Source organism: Dermacentor variabilis, chromosome 4 (genome assembly GCF_050947875.1).
Source record: "Dermacentor variabilis isolate Ectoservices chromosome 4, ASM5094787v1, whole genome shotgun sequence".
NCBI classification, from domain to species: Eukaryota; Metazoa; Arthropoda; class Arachnida; order Ixodida; family Ixodidae; genus Dermacentor; species Dermacentor variabilis.
Window position 1 is genome coordinate 45,803,722 of NC_134571.1, and position 20,191 is coordinate 45,823,912.

Sequence of the window (20,191 nt, forward strand, 5' to 3'; positions counted from 1 at the left end):
ACTTGATGCAGATTGTTATCTTATAAAATTATAATCAATAAAGCACGTGAAAATATAGTTTATCAAAAATATTAGGTAACTATCAAGGCTTAAAATTGTTTACATAAATTACTTAAGCAACTTTGACGGAAACCGCATAAGCTACGAATGTACGGCTAGAAACGGCCGACTCCGGTAGCCAACAAAAATGGCGCTGTTGAAGGCAAGAAAGGCATTCAAGGTTTGACGCGTGAAAAATGAAAAATGGTGAGTATTTCGAGCTCATTTTTAATCCTGGACGATGCCTTCGTCGTCGCCGTTCAAGCTGTTATTGTAATTTTTTCGCCTTGTCATGATATAGCAGGGATCGCTGACCGAATGCTTGTGAATGCAATTCACAGATTTCACCGTGGAATGCTACCTGAAACATACAATTTTCTTAATATTCAGGATGTCCACATTGTTGTCGCTTTGTAAATTACTTTAAAGCGATAGCGATCATTACGCACTCCTCAGTAACGCGATGCTAGTGACCCCTCTGAGTCGGCATCGGATCCGCCTATAGCGGACATTTAGGAACCCGGTTGCGTGAAAGTCCGTGTTTTATACAAGCCCTGATAATGCGCTTAAAGCCATCGACATCTATGATAAGGGGCGGTCGATCTTTAGCGCGGTTCCGCTGAAAGCGGCTACTTAAGTGTGCGTCCACTTGGATGCGTTGAATGCGATAAATTTGCCAGATGACCGGCCTGGCGAACGTTCGCGAAATTCAAATGCGTCAACCCGTGCGACCGTAAGCTTCCCGTGTGACTCTTGCTTAATTGATTCTTGCCGTTTCGGCCGGATAACTTTTCCTTCACATTTCGTGTACTACTGCGTTGACTTCTTCTTCCGCCGTGTAACCCGTAGCGATTTCAGTAGCGATTTGTACGAGCAGAAGCGATGGCCAGTGATCATTGCGTTTTCTTTTCTTTTTTTTTCTTCGTCTCCTCCTTCCTGCACGCAACTAATCACGACGGATCAGCGTGTAACAGACGTGGTCGTTTGCGCTTGCTTCAAGTTGTACACATTTTGCGTGCTTTCGTTCTGCAGTTTTTACTGACCCGAATGCGCTTCCGTGTGCCGCCGATGTGTTTGAAACGATGTGGGCGTACCTCCGTACACGTCGTTTGTGCAACTGCACGGAAACGCCGTTTGCTGTAATCGCTCTATTGGGAAAGCGCAACTTCGCGATGCCGGCCAGCAGTACGAAAGTTCCTTTCTCGCACATGAAATGGGACCGTTTATTATTCTGTTTATTGCTCACTGCGCATTTTTTTTTTGTTTTCGTTTCTTTTTTGTAGGGAGCAAATGGATCATTGTTGGAGAAGGAGATAGGTCACGATCAGTTTCCATCAAATGAACACTACTTTGGTCTTGTAAATGTAAGTATGTGGATTCATCAAACGTAGCATCATTGTAGTAGATGTTCACTCAATACTTGTTTGCGAGATTGTGTTTGAAGTTGCGAAGTTTCGCGTAGTGAAGTCGTGCAAAAAAAAAAGGAATGTGTGCTTGTCATGAAACAAATTTCTTTTCGGGCGTAAGCACTTGCACTCCAATATTTTGCTGTGCAATATAGTTTGTTATAATGAGGCAACATAAGCTAGAACGGTGCATGTCATCGAAAGCGCTCTGGGTGTGGTCATTGGTGCATGTGTATTGTCATGTAAAGCAACAAATGAAAATTGTAGAGTGGTGCGACATTTAACCGTGTGGACTAGTGTAACAGGTGCACTGTCAACTTTGAACAAAAGAAATTGAAGCAAATATTTTTTTTGACATTTTGCACAGGTGCACTGTCAACTTTGAACAAAAGAAATTGAAGCAAATATTTTTTTTGACATTTTGCATGTGTATTATAGTGCTCAGCGGTTGAAACAAGATACTTGGCCCCCATGGCGGCCTGTGCTTTTTGCTCCACCGTTGGGTGCTGGCGACACTGAGCTGGTGCATTATGGTATACGATGAAAGCGAGGGCCTTTATGACACATTCTAACTGCATTTGGTCCCCCGGTGCGTACCTGTGACTGAAAAGGCTCTGGTTGGCAAGTGGGCTGCGTAACGTATTTCAGTCGCCGAACACTGTACCGTCTGAACCTCTTAACTTCAGCAAGTGAAAAGCACAATGTTTCCACAATGAAAGCAACAAACCTAGCCTAACCGTGTTGAGCTGTTGTCATAGTTGTATAGTACAGTGCAGCAGTGACTACAGGGAACACCTGGCTGGTAATAAAGCCAATATAATTCAAACGCTTCTGGTTTGTCGAGAGAGAGAGAGAGAGGGAAAACAAGAGATTGATAGGGCACATTAGGTGGACAGCTATTCATTAAAAAAGGCCTGCATGCCTTCATACCATAACTCAGGTGTACCTAGTTGGAAGCCAAATACTGACTGACTGATAACTATAAGAGTAGACCATATTGTACTTTGGTACATTTTGTACATTTGACTAATATTTACACCAAAGACATTCTATTTAACTCGCATAGGTAAATGCTTCATATGTAGCACTGTGATCTAGCTATCCAACTTTTCCACATGATGTGGTCACGAATGCTCCTTGTGAAAATTTCAGATTCTTTAATGTAACATTTTCAAAAAGACTCCAGTGGGAAGTATTCTTCCCACCACCTGAATTGGTACACACACAAACAAAAAATTATTTTCGTATTACTCCGGAAACTGTGTAATACTTCATATGCCTTTCTGTGGCTTGGAAAGTAGGAAAAAAATGTTCACTTTCCATGACGCTGCCTAAAAGAGGGGTTTTGCACCAATTGGCACAGCTCAGCCCGGCCAAATGTACACTCGCATTCATTATGAGCCGCAACACTGTGCCCGCTGTCAAAGGCTCTTTAAGACTGCACAGCAGTGGTGGCATACGAAAAATTTGTTTAATAAATACTAGTAATTCGAACGGTGTTCAACTTTTCGTGTGTCGATGCCGCCGTGCAATGTTGGGGCCCGCCCCTTCGGGCATGGGCACCACGTTCCAGCTCATATTGAATGCATCTGTACATGTCTGCTTCTCGGCTGTCTTCTTGCTGCAGTGCATCAGCACGGCATGCTAGGCTAAAAGCATTTTTGAATTATGCATGGCACATTTGAGAGCACCATGATCGCTATGCACTAATTTGTAGTAACATGAGTATTTTCACACTTCACAGGCTTGCTTTAAGGTGTGAAAAAATAATTGTATAATTGGTACGAATTTAAATACTGCTGAATCGACCTTTTCCTAGAGCTATTTACAGTTTTCTTATTGGAAGTTTGTCTGAAGAGAAGGGCATTACTCGCATGACAGATCACAGTGGCCAGGTAGCTAATGAAAAGGTTTGCCTATTAACTTTTTAATTATTCACTTGTGGATATTTGTAGCACTTGCGAAATTGAAGCCAAGCAGTAGTGAAGCCATGGTGGCTTAGCATAAGTCCCAAAGCTATTGCCAGTTTCGAGGTATCGGTCCCCAAAATCTTCTAAAAGTACAATGGGATTCCACTTAAGAACGCCTGCACCTGCTTTATGTGAAGTGGTAACCGTAATGTCATTGTACTTGGTAGCGCAATTAAGTTATACATATCTTGAAAGGAGTGTTTGTCTAAGAATTTCTGCACAGCAGACATGACGTTGCTCTGCATTAATTTTGTGATTGCAGCATGGGCCCTAAAGTGAACACTGAGAAAGTTAATTAGTGAAACTTTTTAATTACTTACCTGGACATTGCGATTTCTCATGCAGGCAATTTCTGCCTCTTCTAGAAATCCACCTGAAATGGCGGGACAGCTCTGTCATGAGCTTTCTTAAAAAATATGAGCTAAACAAAGAGAGAAAGAAACATGTAGTATATGCATTATTGGTATTCCTCAGAACCATCTTTAGCAAGCCAGATTGAGCCTGCTGTAGGAGAAATTTATTTTTGGGTGATTTACAGTTAATCCTGCTGTGGTGCCTCATGTCCTGCCCAGTGCTGCTATAATAAAGTTAAGTTTGCATGGGACCTTGGGCAAAAAACTGAATCAAGAAGAACACAATAGAGAAAAGTATTGGAGCTTTGCACAAAACTGTGAACGCCTGTGGTGTAGGAGCTAGGCAAATGCAACAGCTCTGAATGCAACAGCTGGGAACATGTGTTCGAATGGAGTTCTACTATACAATAACTTTTCACTTGGCTCTATTCCTTGTTTAGTGTCTGCCACTTCTAACTGGATGATGTTGTTAAGATAAAGGAGGAGGGGGGGATACTATTTGAACCACAAAGTTTAAAAGTAAATTGAATTTAGTTGAAATTGCGGCATTATTTCAGCCCGGCTTAGTGGTACTTGACTGATGTTTATTCCTGGAGCACCACTGCAGCCTCTTCATGCGAAATCGAATTGCGGAGTGTCCCAAAACCACACAATGAGTTGCAAAGGATGTCGTATAGAGGAAGCTCTGGATAATTTTGTCCACCAGAGGTTCCTTAACATGCACCTAGATGTATGTTCACCAGTGCTTTTGCATTCCACCCCCATCAGAATGCAGCCTTGGTGGCAGGGAAATGTACCCACAACTTTCATGCTTAACTGCAGAATACCACTGAGTCACTACAGTGGGCGCCTTTTTGTATGTTATCATGTGTGTTCTGTCATATTTTCATTTCTGTCTGTATACTACTTCTGTAGCAATGATATGTCCCGTCGCTGACCTTGAAAACACGAAAGTGATATTTTAAATGCTACCCTTGTACTAATTGCGCCCTTTGCATCTTACTTTCCCCCTCAAACATACAGTTTGGCAATACCTGCTACTGCAACTCGGTGCTCCAAGCGCTCTACTTTTGCAAGCCGTTTCGGGAGAAAGTGCTGGAGTACAAGGCTCGTAACAAGCGCACGAAGGAGACACTGCTCACGTGCCTGGCCGACCTGTTCCACAGCATTGCCAACCAGAAGAAGAAGACGGGCACCATTGCTCCCAAGAAGTTCATAGCGCGGCTGCGCAAGGAGAACGAGCTCTTCGACAACTACATGCAGCAGGATGCGCACGAGTTCCTCAACTACCTGCTGAACACCATCGCCGACATCCTGCAGGCCGAGAAGCAGCAACTGCAGCAGAACTCTCAGGCCAACGCCAAGGGCAACAAGTGCACCAGCAGCGGAGACGCGACGCATCCTGTGGGGGGAGCCCCCATAGCGTCAGCTGGTGCCACGGCGCAGGGCATGCAGAACCAGATTGGGGGCGCTGCCCAGCCCCCTAAGCCCGAGCCCACGTGGGTGCACGACATCTTTCAGGGAACCCTCACCAATGAGACACGGTGCCTCAACTGTGAGACGGTGAGTCTGCTGTCTTTCTTGACTGGCAGTGGGCCAGTCCTTTCAGTGCCTTCACAGAGGGAGGGGCAATGTGGGGACGCTGGCACGATGGGTGGCATCGAAGCCAGCCGTGGAAGAAGAGGACGACGAATGCACGGGCAGTGGTACGAGCACGTCCGTGCGTTTATGCCGAGGGACACCGATGCCTGAACCCAAGAAAGGGAATCTAAGAGCTGCACTGTAGAAGTCTTGAAGGTGCTGAAAGGGGGGTACAAGATTGCAAAATATGCACACACACAAAAAGAAAAGAAAATTGCGATGCTTTTTTTCACCGCTCTCTTGTGGCAATGAAAGATACCATATACCAAAGTAGGGTGCTTGCTTCGAACAAGTTTCGTTTAAGTTCCTGAAGCAGGCCAGATTGGCAGCTGCAAACTCACTGTGATCTAAAAACAGTGTGTTGCTTTTTAGTCTCTGCTGTTCCTACTTTGCCACTGCTCGTGTGCTGCATCTAAAGGTAAATCATCATTAAAGGGAACCTGAAATGATTTTGACAATTTTGTACATACGTACTGAGTTGTTAGGGTAGGTCCTTCTGATAATGAAGGGACGCATTTAAATGCTTCGCATAAGCTGTGTAATCTATTTTGAGTTTCTTTAAAATGTGCATCGCTGCCATCACTGCAGTTTCACTCCCCCGAGTTTTCAACCGCCCCCTCCCAATTGACGTTGTTAGCCCAATTGACGTCGGTTGGGCGAACTATCCGACTGGCTACCCAGGTGGCGTCATCGGTAATTTTTCCAATGTTATGGTGAACAAATGTTGGTCATAATAGTTGGAATGTTAGTCAATTTGTTTCTATAAAAAATGCAACAGAGAGAGAATACACAAAGATAATTTATCACTGCACTCGAGCACTTCCGACAAACAGCAAGTGTCATCTGCTTGTGTTACAACATTCTCCGTGTTGACGTGAGCTGGGTGGTCATTGTTGGTTTGGAGCTTTCTTTTTATGAGAACTATGGATCACCCTTATTACATTGTTGGCTGCAAATCTAGCGTTCAGTGACATATCAAGCTGCGACATTGTGTCGCTCTGCAAGGCAACATGCGAATGGAGTGGCTGCAGCACATCAGGCTGTTGGTATCCGATCAACACCAGCATCTATGCGTTTGCAGCCATCGCTTCACACTGGAGGATTACTACCACAATAGAGAGTTTTATCCTGTCTGGTATACAGGTAAATCAAGGTAAACGCCAGCAGGAGTTTGCCATATGAGTAGAGGTGCAAACATAAGCGACCTGCATGGTGCAGCCATTTGGTGGCACAGAGCTCAGCCAGACAAAAACAGCTAATATGGCAGTAAACAAGTGTATTCTACTTTGCTGCTGATGGAAATTTTCGGCAGGATGGTAACTGTAAGCATGTTACAGTTTAAATGTTTAAAATGTTTTACACTTGGCTACTGCAATATTGGCTCCGTGTTTGACTGGTTAAGCTCTGCACTATCACATGGCTGCACAATGCAGGCCGCTAAAGCCGCTTATGTTTATGCTAAAACCCATTCATCACAGCGGCAGTAGTATGGAGGGGCTTTAGTTTATTCCTCTGCCCATCCGCCAAAACACTCAGCTCACCTGGGGTTACCAGAACACCGGACACGTTTGGCACTGCAACAGAACGCTTGTGATGCACAGTGCTTGGATAGCTCCTGGTGAGATTGACGTACAACCGATTAGTGAAGAGGTTGGGGAGGCTTTGCATGCTGGCTCCAAGGCAACCGGAAGTAGATGCCACAATGCCACATCATGACGCAGAGCCAGTGAAGGCAGAGCTTAGCTCTGATCACTCGGTGAACAAGTTGAGAAAAGGCGTGTCTAGAGAGGAGGGTAATTTGTAATCATCGCTAGCTCTCGTAATATGAGAAGCTTCACTTAAATTGTGGCCCTAATGTTTTACTGTAGCTGCACCCTATGTGTTTTCAAAATTTGCCCAAACCACTTTGGGGCCCCTTTAATAAAGCGTGTATGTACATGTCTGACGAAAGGTGTGTGCTGAGGGCAAATTTTAAATGAAAGCTGTGCTAGCCCCCAGCCTCTTACTCTGTACAGGAACACATAATGGTAGGTATGCAGCCTTTGTGTTTCTTCTTACCATCATAGATTTATATTTTAAAATATGTATGTATTTGTGATAGTTGTAAACTGCATTTGCACATTATTTTGCCCATCATGAAGTTCTACTGCAGTAAGCTGTTATAGGCTCCTTTGCTATTTCTCAAAGAATAGTCCACAAGAAACAGTTGAGATAAAAGCCAATGAAAAGCTAGTTACTGCATGTTCTTTTTCAACTGTGCTTGAGTGTCACTGGGGTCATTATTGTTCTCTTAGGCGGGCCAGCTAAAACTGTCTTATGTGGCACTTATAGATCTTGAATAACCCTCCACAAGACCCCCCCCCCTTCTTTATTATATATGTATACATATATTTTTTCTGCACTTTCTTCACAAACTGAGTGTCATGAGACATTTCCTTTGTGCAGTATGTCTGGCAACTGAAGCAGCCTAACTTCGTTTTGAGCAGTTCAGAGAGTTGTGCGGGCTGTTCAATTATTACTTAGCATACCACATTTTCGGGCACATCAAAGAATCATGGCATGGTAAATGATTTTTAAAAAAATATTTGACTTTTAAAGTATTCCTCACTTTTCCAAAGGGACACAACCCAGACACATTCACTTCGGGCACCTCGTGTGCTCCTAAGGGCTTAAGATCTCACAATCCTCACACAAGTCAATTATGCATGTCCCCTTAAAAACAAGAACCGCATGTGAATGATTGTCAACTTAAAGCAGTATCTTGCCGGTAGATCTGAAATATGCTACTGGGATACTTATTGGTTAGGTTTATTAATAGGAATTTGGGTGCTGCAATATATGGACATCATATTGCACTTGCCAGACTAGTTTCAGCTTTACCGTGCGACGAGATGAGATACATGCTGTTGCATCCATTTTCTTTTCACCTACAGTTATGTACCGCCTAATAAGCTGTGACCAGCATCCTGGGAAGTGTTGCCTGTGCTGTGAAGGGCTTTTTTTTAATATTGCATTCACATACTAGTGCTCCAGCATAGCTATGAATCATGTTCGATTCAGGAACACTTCGAGGGGTGTATGCGGAATAACATTTCCGAGTTCTCTTTTATGTCCAGTAATGGCCTTATCTGCAAATTATGGAATTGCTTATCCGAAATGTGGAATGTGGCATAGAATGTGTTTCATGGCAAAAAAATCTGAATTTCTTGCACTTCAGTGAAGAGAAGCATCAAGCTAGTTGAGAGTGTTTCGCTGGTTGGTTGATTATTGCCAGAAAAGACGAAGGCTACAGTTACCCGCCGTGGTTGCTCAGTGGCTATAGTGTTGGGCTGCTGAGCACGAAGTCGTGGGATCAAATCCCGGCCACGGCGGCCGCATTTCGATGGGGGCGAAATGCGAAAACACCTGTATACTTAGATTTAGGTGTACATTAAAGAACCCCAGGTGGTCAAAATTTCCGGAGTCCTCCACTACGGCGTGCCTCATAATCAGAAGGTGGTTTTGGCAGGTAAAACCCCATAATTTTTTTTTTTAAAGGCTAGAGTTTCTTGTTTTGAACTTCATAGCCAAATGGACTGTACTGGATACAATATTTTGTCATGGATTCTTCGGTATTTTTGCATATGTAGGCATCTTTTTGTGCAGCAGAACTCTTCAGAGGTTACCATGTTGAGTCTGCTTAATTTTGAATGCAGTGTTCTTCCTTCACCATTTATAATATATATCTACTAGGGCCAATCGGATGCTCTCGACAGCTGAAACATTCCATGAGTGTGGTGTGGCGACATTTTTCATTTTTGTGCCCTTTCTTGCTTTCCATGCTCATCAACATTTACCCTTAATGTCCTTCAAAATGCCACATTCTCATCACCGCAAAACTAAGTAGAGGAAACAAGCAAATGTCTGATTTAAAAAAAAAAAAATCATATGAATTCATTACACACATAGTGTTAGCGATATGGAGTAAATGTGTAAAAATTTGTTTTTATCCAAAGACAAACAAGTAATTGCAATTGACAAAATGGTTTTGTATCTTCTCGCTGGTTGCATTTACACCCAGGTGTTCTGTGCATCACAACAGGGATGATTAAAATGGGTTTGTTGTTGTGTGTGTCATAAATTGAAGACCCTGAACCACCTCGGCCAGTAGCGTGCAGTACAGTCGACTCTCATTACTACGGACCCTGATAATCCAACAAAAAATGTCTGTTTTATTCAGAGTCCGTAATAACCAAAACGTCTCACTTCCGAAACATTGGTCGCGATGCCTAACAACGTTATTGCAAAGGCTGAGTGATGATCGTTGAAAGTAAAAAAGAGAGTGAGAGAAAAGTTGCAATTTCACCCAAAAGGCGAAGCATCGATTGTGATAGCAAATTAGTAGACAGCTATGCGAAGCAAGGATTGTAGTATTATCTCGCTCGATGTCCGCGGAAAGTGGCTGTCAAAACATTGGAGTGAAGAAGTGTAGCAGCAGCAGCAGCTAGTGAATTGACCTTCGGGCTGTCTCTCGCTTAAATGCCAACTAAACATTGAAAGCACAGCACGTACGAAGCTACTGGCACTGCGTGCACTTTGTCCACGTCGCATATCGCTTTGAAAATACGGTGCAAACGCAGGCAAGCACTTTATCCAGATTGCAAATTGCTTTCAAGATACGGCAGCCGCACCATAAGCAGCAGCCGCCAGAGTGGAACCCCCCTCTCCCTTGCCTCCCCTGGTGCCTCACACGTGAGAGAAGACAGTGCATTTCCACCCCACCTTCCTCTCTCTTGTGCATGATATTAGAGAGCTATAGCTCAGCAAGCCAGCGGGCCAGCGTAGATGCCAGTGTGCATGTGTGATACAGCATGCGCAGTGGCATCTACACTGGCCCGTTGAGCCATAACTCTTTATTGAGCCGCAATCATCAGCTTACCCTTGCAAGTCAGTTGTCAGCCCGTGTCAACAAGGCAAAAATGTGTTTTATGCGCCCGAATTTGAATTTCGTCTGCTGTAGCTGATAATCCGCTATAGCACGGTCCGTTAAGAGCCAACTTCGTTGCAATAATAAAATAGGTCCATTGTAACGAGCATACACTGTATTATGTTACTGTCCTATTGGTGTCTGCAGAATAGAAACAAGTGCTACACATTATTCAAAAACTTACGATAATTTGCAGTTGGGGCGTTTCTTATTCTATACAATTTCATTTACTCTGTGCACTGCATTTGTTTTTGTGTTTCAGGTGAGCAGCAAGGATGAGGATTTCCTGGACCTCTCTGTGGATGTGAGCCAAAACACATCCATAACCCATTGCCTAAGAGGATTTAGCAACACCGAAACGCTCTGCAGTGAACACAAGTACTACTGCGAAAATTGCTGCAGTAAGCAAGAGGCACAAAAAAGGCAAGTGCTGTAATTATTCTGTGGCAGTCACGCTTTGAAACTAAACTCTATGCTGCGCTTTTTTATCTTAAATCTGAAGCAGTAAATTGTGGAGACTGGTAATTTTTTTTTCAACAAGCCAAGTTCCCTAAGCAAGTCCCTTCAGGCTAAATCAGCCCTGACTTGGCTATGAGGCAGTGACTTTAATATTCTTATTGCATCCATGTTACCTCACAAATAACTTTTGTAGCCCCGTGAAGGAATCAATGAGTGATTTATCATTTTGCTTTTGAATTGAGAAAATCCAACTCCATAAACTTCAACAGTCTCTGTGCGAGTTTGTTGCAGTTTCGTCTAATTACAGTGAACTTAATGTAGATTAAGTTTTAGACTTTGAGTGAATCACTTTGAGTGAAGACATTGAGTTCACATCATTGGTAACCTATGTCACCAGAAACCATACCAGATTTTTTTTATTTAACCATAAAAAGATTTTTAAAAATCGCCTGTGGCAGGTAACAAAATTCTAGTCATGAGCTGCATTGCTCGAAGAGTTGTACTATCAGCATCAAATGAAAGTTGAACAGTGGACCGTGTAGCACAAGCATAAGTGAAGATATAGTGCGCGCCGTCCAGTCATCACCATTGACAGGCGCGCACATCCGGTTCGGCCGCACTGCGGTATCCCCCTCTAGTGAGATAATTTCGCTTCTGTTCTAGTCCTTACATTTGAAAGGGAAAAAATGAAAAATAAAAATGAAGCTAAAACATTGCAGTTTATGGCGAGTCGCACAGATCGCCGAAACCACAAGTGCTGTAGGCTCGAACAGCGGTGCGCGTGATGCAGTTTGCACCGTCATCGCAAGGTAGATTCGCCCGCCCAGACCGCGTGGGCCTGATGCAGCATCAAAATAAACTTGCGATAACCCAGCAGATCTTGAAATGTCAGCCTTGGAACATGCAGAGTGCACTGCCCGCTGCTGCTAAAATGTGTGTCAAACAGCTGTGCCAGTACGGTAATTAAAATTTGCATCAGTTAATAGGAGTGCGCCCTGTGTGGCATGTGACTGCAGTAACGAATTGTGACGCTAGTCTTCCTGTATGGCACTAGCTTTTATTGTTTTTATTTCTGCATGGAGGAATACACTCCTGCAGCTATCTGAATCTCCAATCTCTCGAGTTTACCATGATACCAAGATGGGGGGGGGGGGGGGGGGTCTGCATCACTGGAAAGCTGTACTTACGCAGTCATCAGTGTGTTAGCACTTCCAGAAGCTCAATTTTCTTCCATATTTTGAAAACACACTAAAGTGCAATTTTCGCAAATTATGCTGCGAATTTCATCTGAATGTTTCACCATGAGATGAAAAATGGTCTTAGGATTGTGGGGGAAAAAAATTATAAAATTGGGAATTCTAAAGTCAACCACTTCATTGCCGCGTCCCCCCTTAATTTCCCGGTTTTTTAATGTTTTTGGATGATACAAAATTTCTTTACCATCATGAGAGATTCATATTATCGAGATTCTACTATAGTTTACTTGGCTGAAAGCTGTGTGAAGTTAAGTCAGGAGTGGCATATTGAGTTGCAAAGTAAGTTGTTAATTTGTAGTCGCTTAGGCAAGCAGAATCATGTTTCAGTGATGTATAATATTTGCTGTCGCTCGTGTGAGAATATGTTATGTTATATTTGGCTTTTCTCTTCTTTCCAGGATGAGGGTAAAGAAGCTGCCCATGATACTTGCATTACACTTGAAGCGTTTCAAGTACACGGAGCAGCAAAATAGGCACACCAAACTGTCTTACAGGGTGGTCTTCCCCCTTGAACTAAGGTTATTCAATACGGTGAGTGCGCTCTCATGAATTCTTCAATTTTGTGACATATTGTAAACCGTGAGTGGCAAGAATTTCTCTGGTGCATAATTTCATTAGATGCACAGTGTGTTCCTGAAGATGTGGATCCGTCTTGTCACTCTTTTTGTCGAAGCCTGAATGGTGAATTTGTAATCTTGAAATAAATATTGCTGCATGAAACCGCAAGTTAGATTCGGTTTAACAATGTTTCTGGAATAACTTTCAAAATGGTTTTAAAGCTTGGCTACTTGGCATAGAAACACATTTAGGTGGAACATCATCATGTGGTACCTTAAACTTGAGAACAGTCTTTGTATCCAGAAGTCCCCTTTTTAATGCGTAAATGGGGGAAAGACATGGGTTATAATAATTCGTAAATGAAATTTTCAGCCACTGGGGTACTTAGGTAACTGTGGAATTCCGCTTCTAAAGTTACAGGCTCGATTCTTAGCCTCCGTGAGTGCATTTCGATGGTAGCATAATGGAAAAAATGCTTGTGCATTGTGCTTTAGGCATATCTTAAAAGTACTGCAGATGTTCAAAACTAATCTGGAGACCTCCAGTGGAGCATCCCCCTTGACCTCTGTGTTACATTGTGACATTAGACCCCAACAACCAACCAAAATAAATTTTTTATCAGTTAGTAACATTGCTGAGCAAATACATGGGATTTCGAACACTTTGTCCGACTCCAGTGAAGTCTACAGTGTCTCACAAACTGACTGCTGCTTTAGTCCATGCAAAGTTAGGTTATCTTGATGCCATTCTCAAACATGCATCTCAAATTGGGAAGTGGGTCTGCTTGGAAAAATCCTAGTTTCAGGAATACAAGTTCTCTCTCTCTCTTTCTTTTTGCATTGCATTACTATAAATGCCTAAATACAGTTTTACTGACAGAATTGCTATACCTGGAGCCTTTAAGAAATTAAAAAATGAGCAAAGCATTTCCTCACCTAATTTAAGTTTTTATGATTATGTGAGTGTTCATGGGGCAAGTGGAAGGGGGGTGGGCAAAAGGGAGGCATCTGTGTTTAGGAACCCACATCTCCACAACTGCAAACTTGTCTGACTTTCATAGGCAAAGTGTAATTACAGTAAAGGGCAAAAGGAATAACGATTTCAGTTTTAAAAGGTCACATTGATAACTGTAGAGGCAAGACATGAAGAAGACCTTTTGAATCTTTCAGTTGCAAGAAATCAGTATATTTAGCACTATTGTAGGCATAAAGAGATTCAATTAAGAAAGTGCCTTCTACAAGTACTTCTTGTTAACATGTTTCCATAAAATACTGAAAATGCAGCTGCAGTTAGAAGAGCTCTAGAAAATGAAAAATCAGGAGTGTTTCTTAGAAAGACTTGAAAGTTTGCTGATATGAGTATAGCAAAGTTGGAATCATGTTGCCTGTGGCAGTAATGTGTGGGAAATGGTTCACTTCTGTATTTCTTCGTGTTTTCAATATTTCTCAAGGTTCAACTGCGAATTTGTTTACTTTCAGTGTGTAGGTGCTAGAAGGGCCTAATTTGTGTGCTCATTTCACGCAGGACACTGCCATAGATCTTTTGCTTGAAAACGCAGTCTTTGAGCAAATCTGCTTATTTAAGAACATTTTCTTCAAGAATACATATTGATGCTGTTCACATGTACATGTTGTGCAATTTCTTTGCTGACTACACCCTTGTGCTTCTCTAGTCGGATGATGCCTACAACCCTGACCGGATGTACGATCTGGTGGCGGTAGTCATCCACTGTGGAAGTGGTCCCAACAGGGGACACTACATCTCCATAGTGAAAAGCCATGGCCTTTGGCTCCTTTTTGATGATGACATTGTTGATGTAAGTGCTTCTGTTATTGAGATTGCTCTCCTTACGAATGGATAAGAGGGGGATTTAATTTTTCTTACAGCGACAGCTGTTATGGCACACCATAACTCCTGTGGTTGTTTTGATGTCTGCCGATCTGACCAGTGTCTTTTGTTGGGATCCCAAAGTGGAGTGCTTTGCCAGTTTTATGGAGAAAAAAGTCGCGCTGCCCTGTTAGGATTTGAACTCTGGTCCAACAGGCTTTCAGTCAAACATTCTACTTCTCAGTTACTCTGCCAATGCCACAGCAAAGAATACTGCACCTGGCCAATACTGTGCCTGCCCCTTGAGTGCTCATTAAAATGATTGTCTGGTGCTGTGTTTTGCAGCTTATTGTTAAACCAGCATTAAAGTGAAAGAATACCGTATTTACTTGAATCTAAGCCGGCCCCTGAATGTCTGAAGCCAGAAAAAAAAAAAACTTACCTCGACTGTAGGCCAAACAAGAAAGTGAGGACAGCGTTCACAAAATGAAAACATCATTTATTTAATATGAACATGCCAAACTCACTCTACGTCATCATCGCTGCTAGCCTCGTATGCTTGCGGATGCGCGCAAGCTCGCATCCGCATGCCCACGCATGCGCAGACAGTGCGGCAAGGCTTGTACGCATCGAAACGTGGCGCGATCTCAGTGAGCAGCTCCTCTCTGTTATCACGCGCTTATCTTCCTTATCGCTGTCATCTCTTTGTTGCGGCACACGCAAAAAAGCGTCTCCTGTTACCCGCTCCAATGACGGACGTTTTTCTCATCGATGCTGAAGCCCCGCCCGGCTTGAACGTTTGACAGTGCCTCTGTGGCTAGTACACCTTTTCCTTTGAAAGCGGCAGGCACTATAGCAGTTATGATAATGCCTCGCCCCACGCCAATACGACACAGCTCAAAATGATGACGTTGCTCATGTACTTCAGTTGGCTACTGACACGGCTAGTAGTGGCTGCAATACTGACTTTCCTAGATGGCACTAGCTATGCCCCATATTTATCATTTTCCATGACAAACTGGTGCGCTTTCTAAAATCCTCGAATCTAAGCCGACCCTAGAGTTTGGCATATGTTTATTTGAAAGAAAAAAAAAAGACTGTCGGCCTAGATTCGAATATGTACGGTATTAACGAAGCTAGTGGCTGGAAGTGAAAGGCAGGATAGGACAAATGAGAAAGTAAAGGTCATGTCTCCTTGCATCTTAACCATCAAGTGCCACCACCTACGCAAATGGAGATGTCTGAAAACTGGAGGTATCACTGATTAATGTTTCTTCTTCTTGAAAGGAGACTGCTCGCGCACATCTTTTTTTACTCCATCCGATACCGCAACTAAGCAGCGCGAGATTCACCTTGCATAGCAGTGTGTCAGCTATTGCATCGCGGGTTCACCTTATGGGCTAGACTGCAACAAATTTAAAGAAGGGTCTCCAGCTGCAGCTGTGATTTGAGATATTTTGCATCACCACGGTGAAGAGAGTCATTCAGCTTGATAGCCATCTTTATAACTTCCCCAAATATGCAATCCTTAGTATATTATGTTGCAGTTGACAATCCATAGTGATACAGAATGTGTAGACCATTCTAAATTAGTCACAAGGAGGCCCACTATATTGAAAATGCTGGGTTGTTGATGTGGGCAGCTTTTTATTGTTGCATGCATTATTCACTGGCTCATGCTATGTAAGGATGGCACAGTGAGAAAGCATCTGTGCTAGCTGCAGATGATGGAACCAGCAAAGAGCTCTACTTATGAGGGTTTGGGTACCAAAAATATGAATGCTTATGACGATTTCTGTATTCTGTAGATAGTGCCACTTTCTAATCTCCTATAGTATCACAGTCTGTGTCCAGTTAAGTTCAGATCAGTTGTTAATGAGTGAGGAACGTCAGAAAGAAACAATCTTTATTACTGCAGATTCAGTGACGTATAGATGGCAATGACGTATAAGCATTCTTTTATGCATATAATCCAAATATAAGGCGAGTTGTTTTCCCAGAATTGTTAGTCTTGAAGTTATTATTTTAGTTAGTCAGTCAATATTTCAGTAGGGCGGCAGCAGTGCCGCATTTCTGGCAGCCTAGACTTTATACAGCAGTGCACATTGTAGCAACTAATAAACCTTAGCAGGTGAGGCAGTAACATATTTTTGTCTGTGTAACCTGCATCGAGAATTCGAAAAATTTAACAGTAAAGGCGACGTGTTAATGTGAATTTCACCTTGAGGTGCGACTTCATATCAGCTTGGAGTCCGCTGCCCTTAATCACATTGTGATTTGATATTTATTATAAGCACATACAGTCGACTTTAGTTAATTTGACCTGAATGGTAACGACAGAATTGGTCAAGTTAAACATGATGCAGAAAAAGAATGTCAAAACACACAGCTGATTCATTAGGCAGTATTTGCCCTATTTTAACATGCCCCTGAATTAAACGTGCGCCTGCTTTCTATGTATACAGAGTAGAAAACTAACATAGGTGTAACATTAAAGCACCTAAACAAAGTAGAACTCTAATGCGCACCAGAATATTTAGCAAGAACAATTGGCAAATGTCTAATATGCATTGTACAATAGTTACTGATATTTTTAAGGTCAGCTTCGCCGCAATACAGAGGTGTTATGCGGCAAAGAATATGAATGCCATGAATGCAGTTTTTAGAGCAATCTTCTAGGGGGGGAAAAAAAAGGCGCATGTTAGGATTGAGCAACTACTTTAATCAGACATTGCGAGCTACCATTAATTCTTGAAAACCGGCCTTGAGCATGCAGAAAATGGGTGTTTATGACAGGAGATGAGGTACGTTCAGCGTATTTGCTGTTTTCTATGATCCATCGAGACAGACACTGCCAGTAAAAGGGTCACTATTGGGGTCACCATAGGGGTCAGGTGAACACTAATTGATCAAGTTTGTATTATCTGGCGAAAGCCAATTTTAGGATCTAAATAACGAACGTTTGTGCCCATAGAAATGCATGGGTGCCAGCCGGGCTTTTTGGTTAGGATCGAATTAACTGAAAGACTGAATTAACTGAAGTCGAATTAACAAAAATTTACTTTATTCATTACAGGCTGATATCAATGAGAAACTAAAATTTAGATGTACTTCTTTATGTAGAATATTTCATTAGATGTGTTTATGTTGAAGTTCGACCTCTGATCAAGAAGTAAGACCTGTTGTAAGTAGCAACTGGAAATAGAATTTGCTGGAGCTCTTTCAGTATGATTGAAATTTGTGAAAGAAAAGCATAAGGTACTTATAACTTACAAATGAGTATGAAACAACTATGTATTTGGAATTCTTATGCACATTCAGAGCACCACATTAGTGGATATCCTAGTACCTCATACTAGGACACTACTGAATATCCACTAGGCATACTAGGATGTCAGGTGATATAGTACAAGTGAATGTCCTAATATACTACATAAGTGAGGATGTAAGCAATCTATTGATGTAAGTGGCGCAGTTATACAGAATGCACGAAAAATGCTGCATGCTTAATCGTGTTCCGTCCCATTGTTGCAGAAAATCGACGCGACGGCAATTGAGGACTTCTACGGCCTCACGTCGGACACGCCAAAGACATCGGAGTCGGGCTACATCCTCTTTTACCAGTCAAGGGAGTGACGTCTTCACCGGCTTGGAGCGATAGGAACAGGGGTGTGAGGTTCCCCACTGTGCACACTGTGTCCCTTGCCAGAGTAGCGTCAACTTTCGCCCTCTCTCACCCTGGCCGCCACTGACCAACGTGTGCAATAGAGGCAGGTCCGGGAGCAGAGGCGGCGGCCATCTTTCTTGTCACCATGTCACACGAGGAAGCATCAAACTCTGGACAAATATCTGCACAATGGCACAGCGGCGCAAGACTCGTTGCATTTTGTAAAGGAAAGGTCGGTGAGGCGGTCTGATGCTGAAGCACAAAGAGGAAAATGCGGCGTCTCAGCCATAGCACGGCTGGTAGAGTTTATTGCGGCTGTAGAGGAAATTTTGTCAGAACAAATGGTGTGTAAATAATAAAGTTTTTTTTTACAGCCGCATCACAGACAGAAAAGAGGCTATCAACAGCAAGGCAGACTCCTGGTTCACTCTGCAGATGTCTTTCTTGGTGTGCAAGGGCAGACAACATACAGTGTGCAAGCACATGATGCAGAATTTGTATGAGTGACAGAGAGTCCCCAAGTCGCCCAGGTCAGAGCTGTAGAGCTGGGGGTTAATGCTGAGAGTCCCGTGTGCTGGAGCTGCCTTGCTGTTGCCTAGTGGTTTGTAGAGATATAGTGTTCTAGGTTTCCAGGGGATACAGGGGCTGTGTACAGATTAATTTATGGTCACTAGGATTTTATTAAGATGATAAGCAGTTCTGGCTTTGGGGGCTTTCGGGAACAACTGGAAGAGTATCACCTTCTGTGGTGAATAGGCAATATGAAGTACTATGAGAGTATCCAAAAACAAAGGCTTCTTCTTTTGTTGTTGTTGTTATTGTTGTCGTTCTGAGTTTTTGATGTCAGTTCTGAAAAGTTTCAAAAATGATGCGACACAGAAGTAAAAAAAAAAGAGGAATATCTTAGCACTTATGCATTTAGGTAAACATTTCTTGATTATGGCTTTCATTTTGTTAGCGGAGATGTTAAACTACAAATATATTTCAAAGTTAGTCAAGAAATGAGCGAATCAAAAGTGCCCATCAAAACGAAATTGTACAAAATACACCAGGCATAGTGTGTGGTGAGAATGTGTTTCTGTTTGTAGCATTATGCAGCACATGTAAAAAGTGTAAGAAGAGTAAGAACCTCATTGACAGTGTATAATATTGTACAGTTGCATTGCCTCTTATTAAAGCTTTGGATGCAGTTCTGTGTGTTGACATCATTTAGCACTTACTTGGACACAGTGCAGCCCCATAGAAGGTAGCAAGAGAATAAGGCAGCAGCTAAAGAGATTCATCAGAAATGTTTAGACATCAGCAAAAGAGCAGCACTATAGCAAATGTGAACCTTAGTTGAGCAGAACAAAAATTTTTGTAACAAATGTGGCTGAGGACTCGTTAAAGAAAGTCAATGAATGGTCCTGGATATAATTCTAATAGCCTAGCGTGTGTAGGAAAATATCTTGCATCTCTACGTGCAGGCCAAGACTATGTATATGCAGGGTGTCCCACATAACTTGAGCCAAGAATTTAAAAATGAAAGGCACGTTGGAAGCGAATTCAACTGTATGCATGCTGTTTGCTATAGCGTATAGTAACTCCGACAACTTTTTGTTTTCCCCATAACTAATGTTGGGTTTTATTACCCAACATTTTAATTAATGGAAGATTAAAATCGGTGTAGGGGTTATCTCAGAAAAACGTTTTTGCATTTGACATGTATTTGAATAGGCCGCGTCGGAGTTGGGCCTGAGCTAAAGCTTCCTCTAAATTGGAATGCGAAGGCGATTGGATGTGGTTGGGGAACTTGAGTGATGCAAAAGGGTCCGTATCCAACAGCGCCTCCTCGCACCAGAAGTTCGGAATGGCCGGTGAACTCAATTCGCTGGCCTCGAGGAACGCTTATGGATTATGTAGCGTACTGTTGACGAATTTCTGGATCCCGGGCCCTGGAGAATGTACGTAAAACGAACCAAACAACATAGCGCTGCACCACGTGCCAAGCACAGGCTCTTCACCCCTGACTCGCCAGGCTATTATTATGTCAAAATCAACCCTGGGTTT

At 42.7% G+C, this 20,191-nt stretch overlaps 1 protein-coding gene across 1 annotated transcript; it reads left to right on the forward strand.

Moving 5' to 3' along the window:
• The first annotated feature begins 136 nt into the window (after window positions 1-136).
• Window positions 137-19,331, forward strand: Usp12-46 (Ubiquitin-specific protease 12/46). Its single transcript, XM_075688870.1, has 7 exons — window positions 137-246; window positions 1,323-1,403; window positions 4,792-5,331; window positions 10,638-10,798; window positions 12,489-12,621; window positions 14,321-14,464; window positions 18,010-19,331. The coding sequence occupies exons 1-7, from the start codon at window positions 244-246 to the stop codon at window positions 18,109-18,111; spliced, it is 1,164 nt and encodes a 387-aa protein (XP_075544985.1). The 5' UTR covers window positions 137-243; the 3' UTR covers window positions 18,112-19,331.
• Window positions 19,332-20,191: the final 860 nt, after the last annotated feature.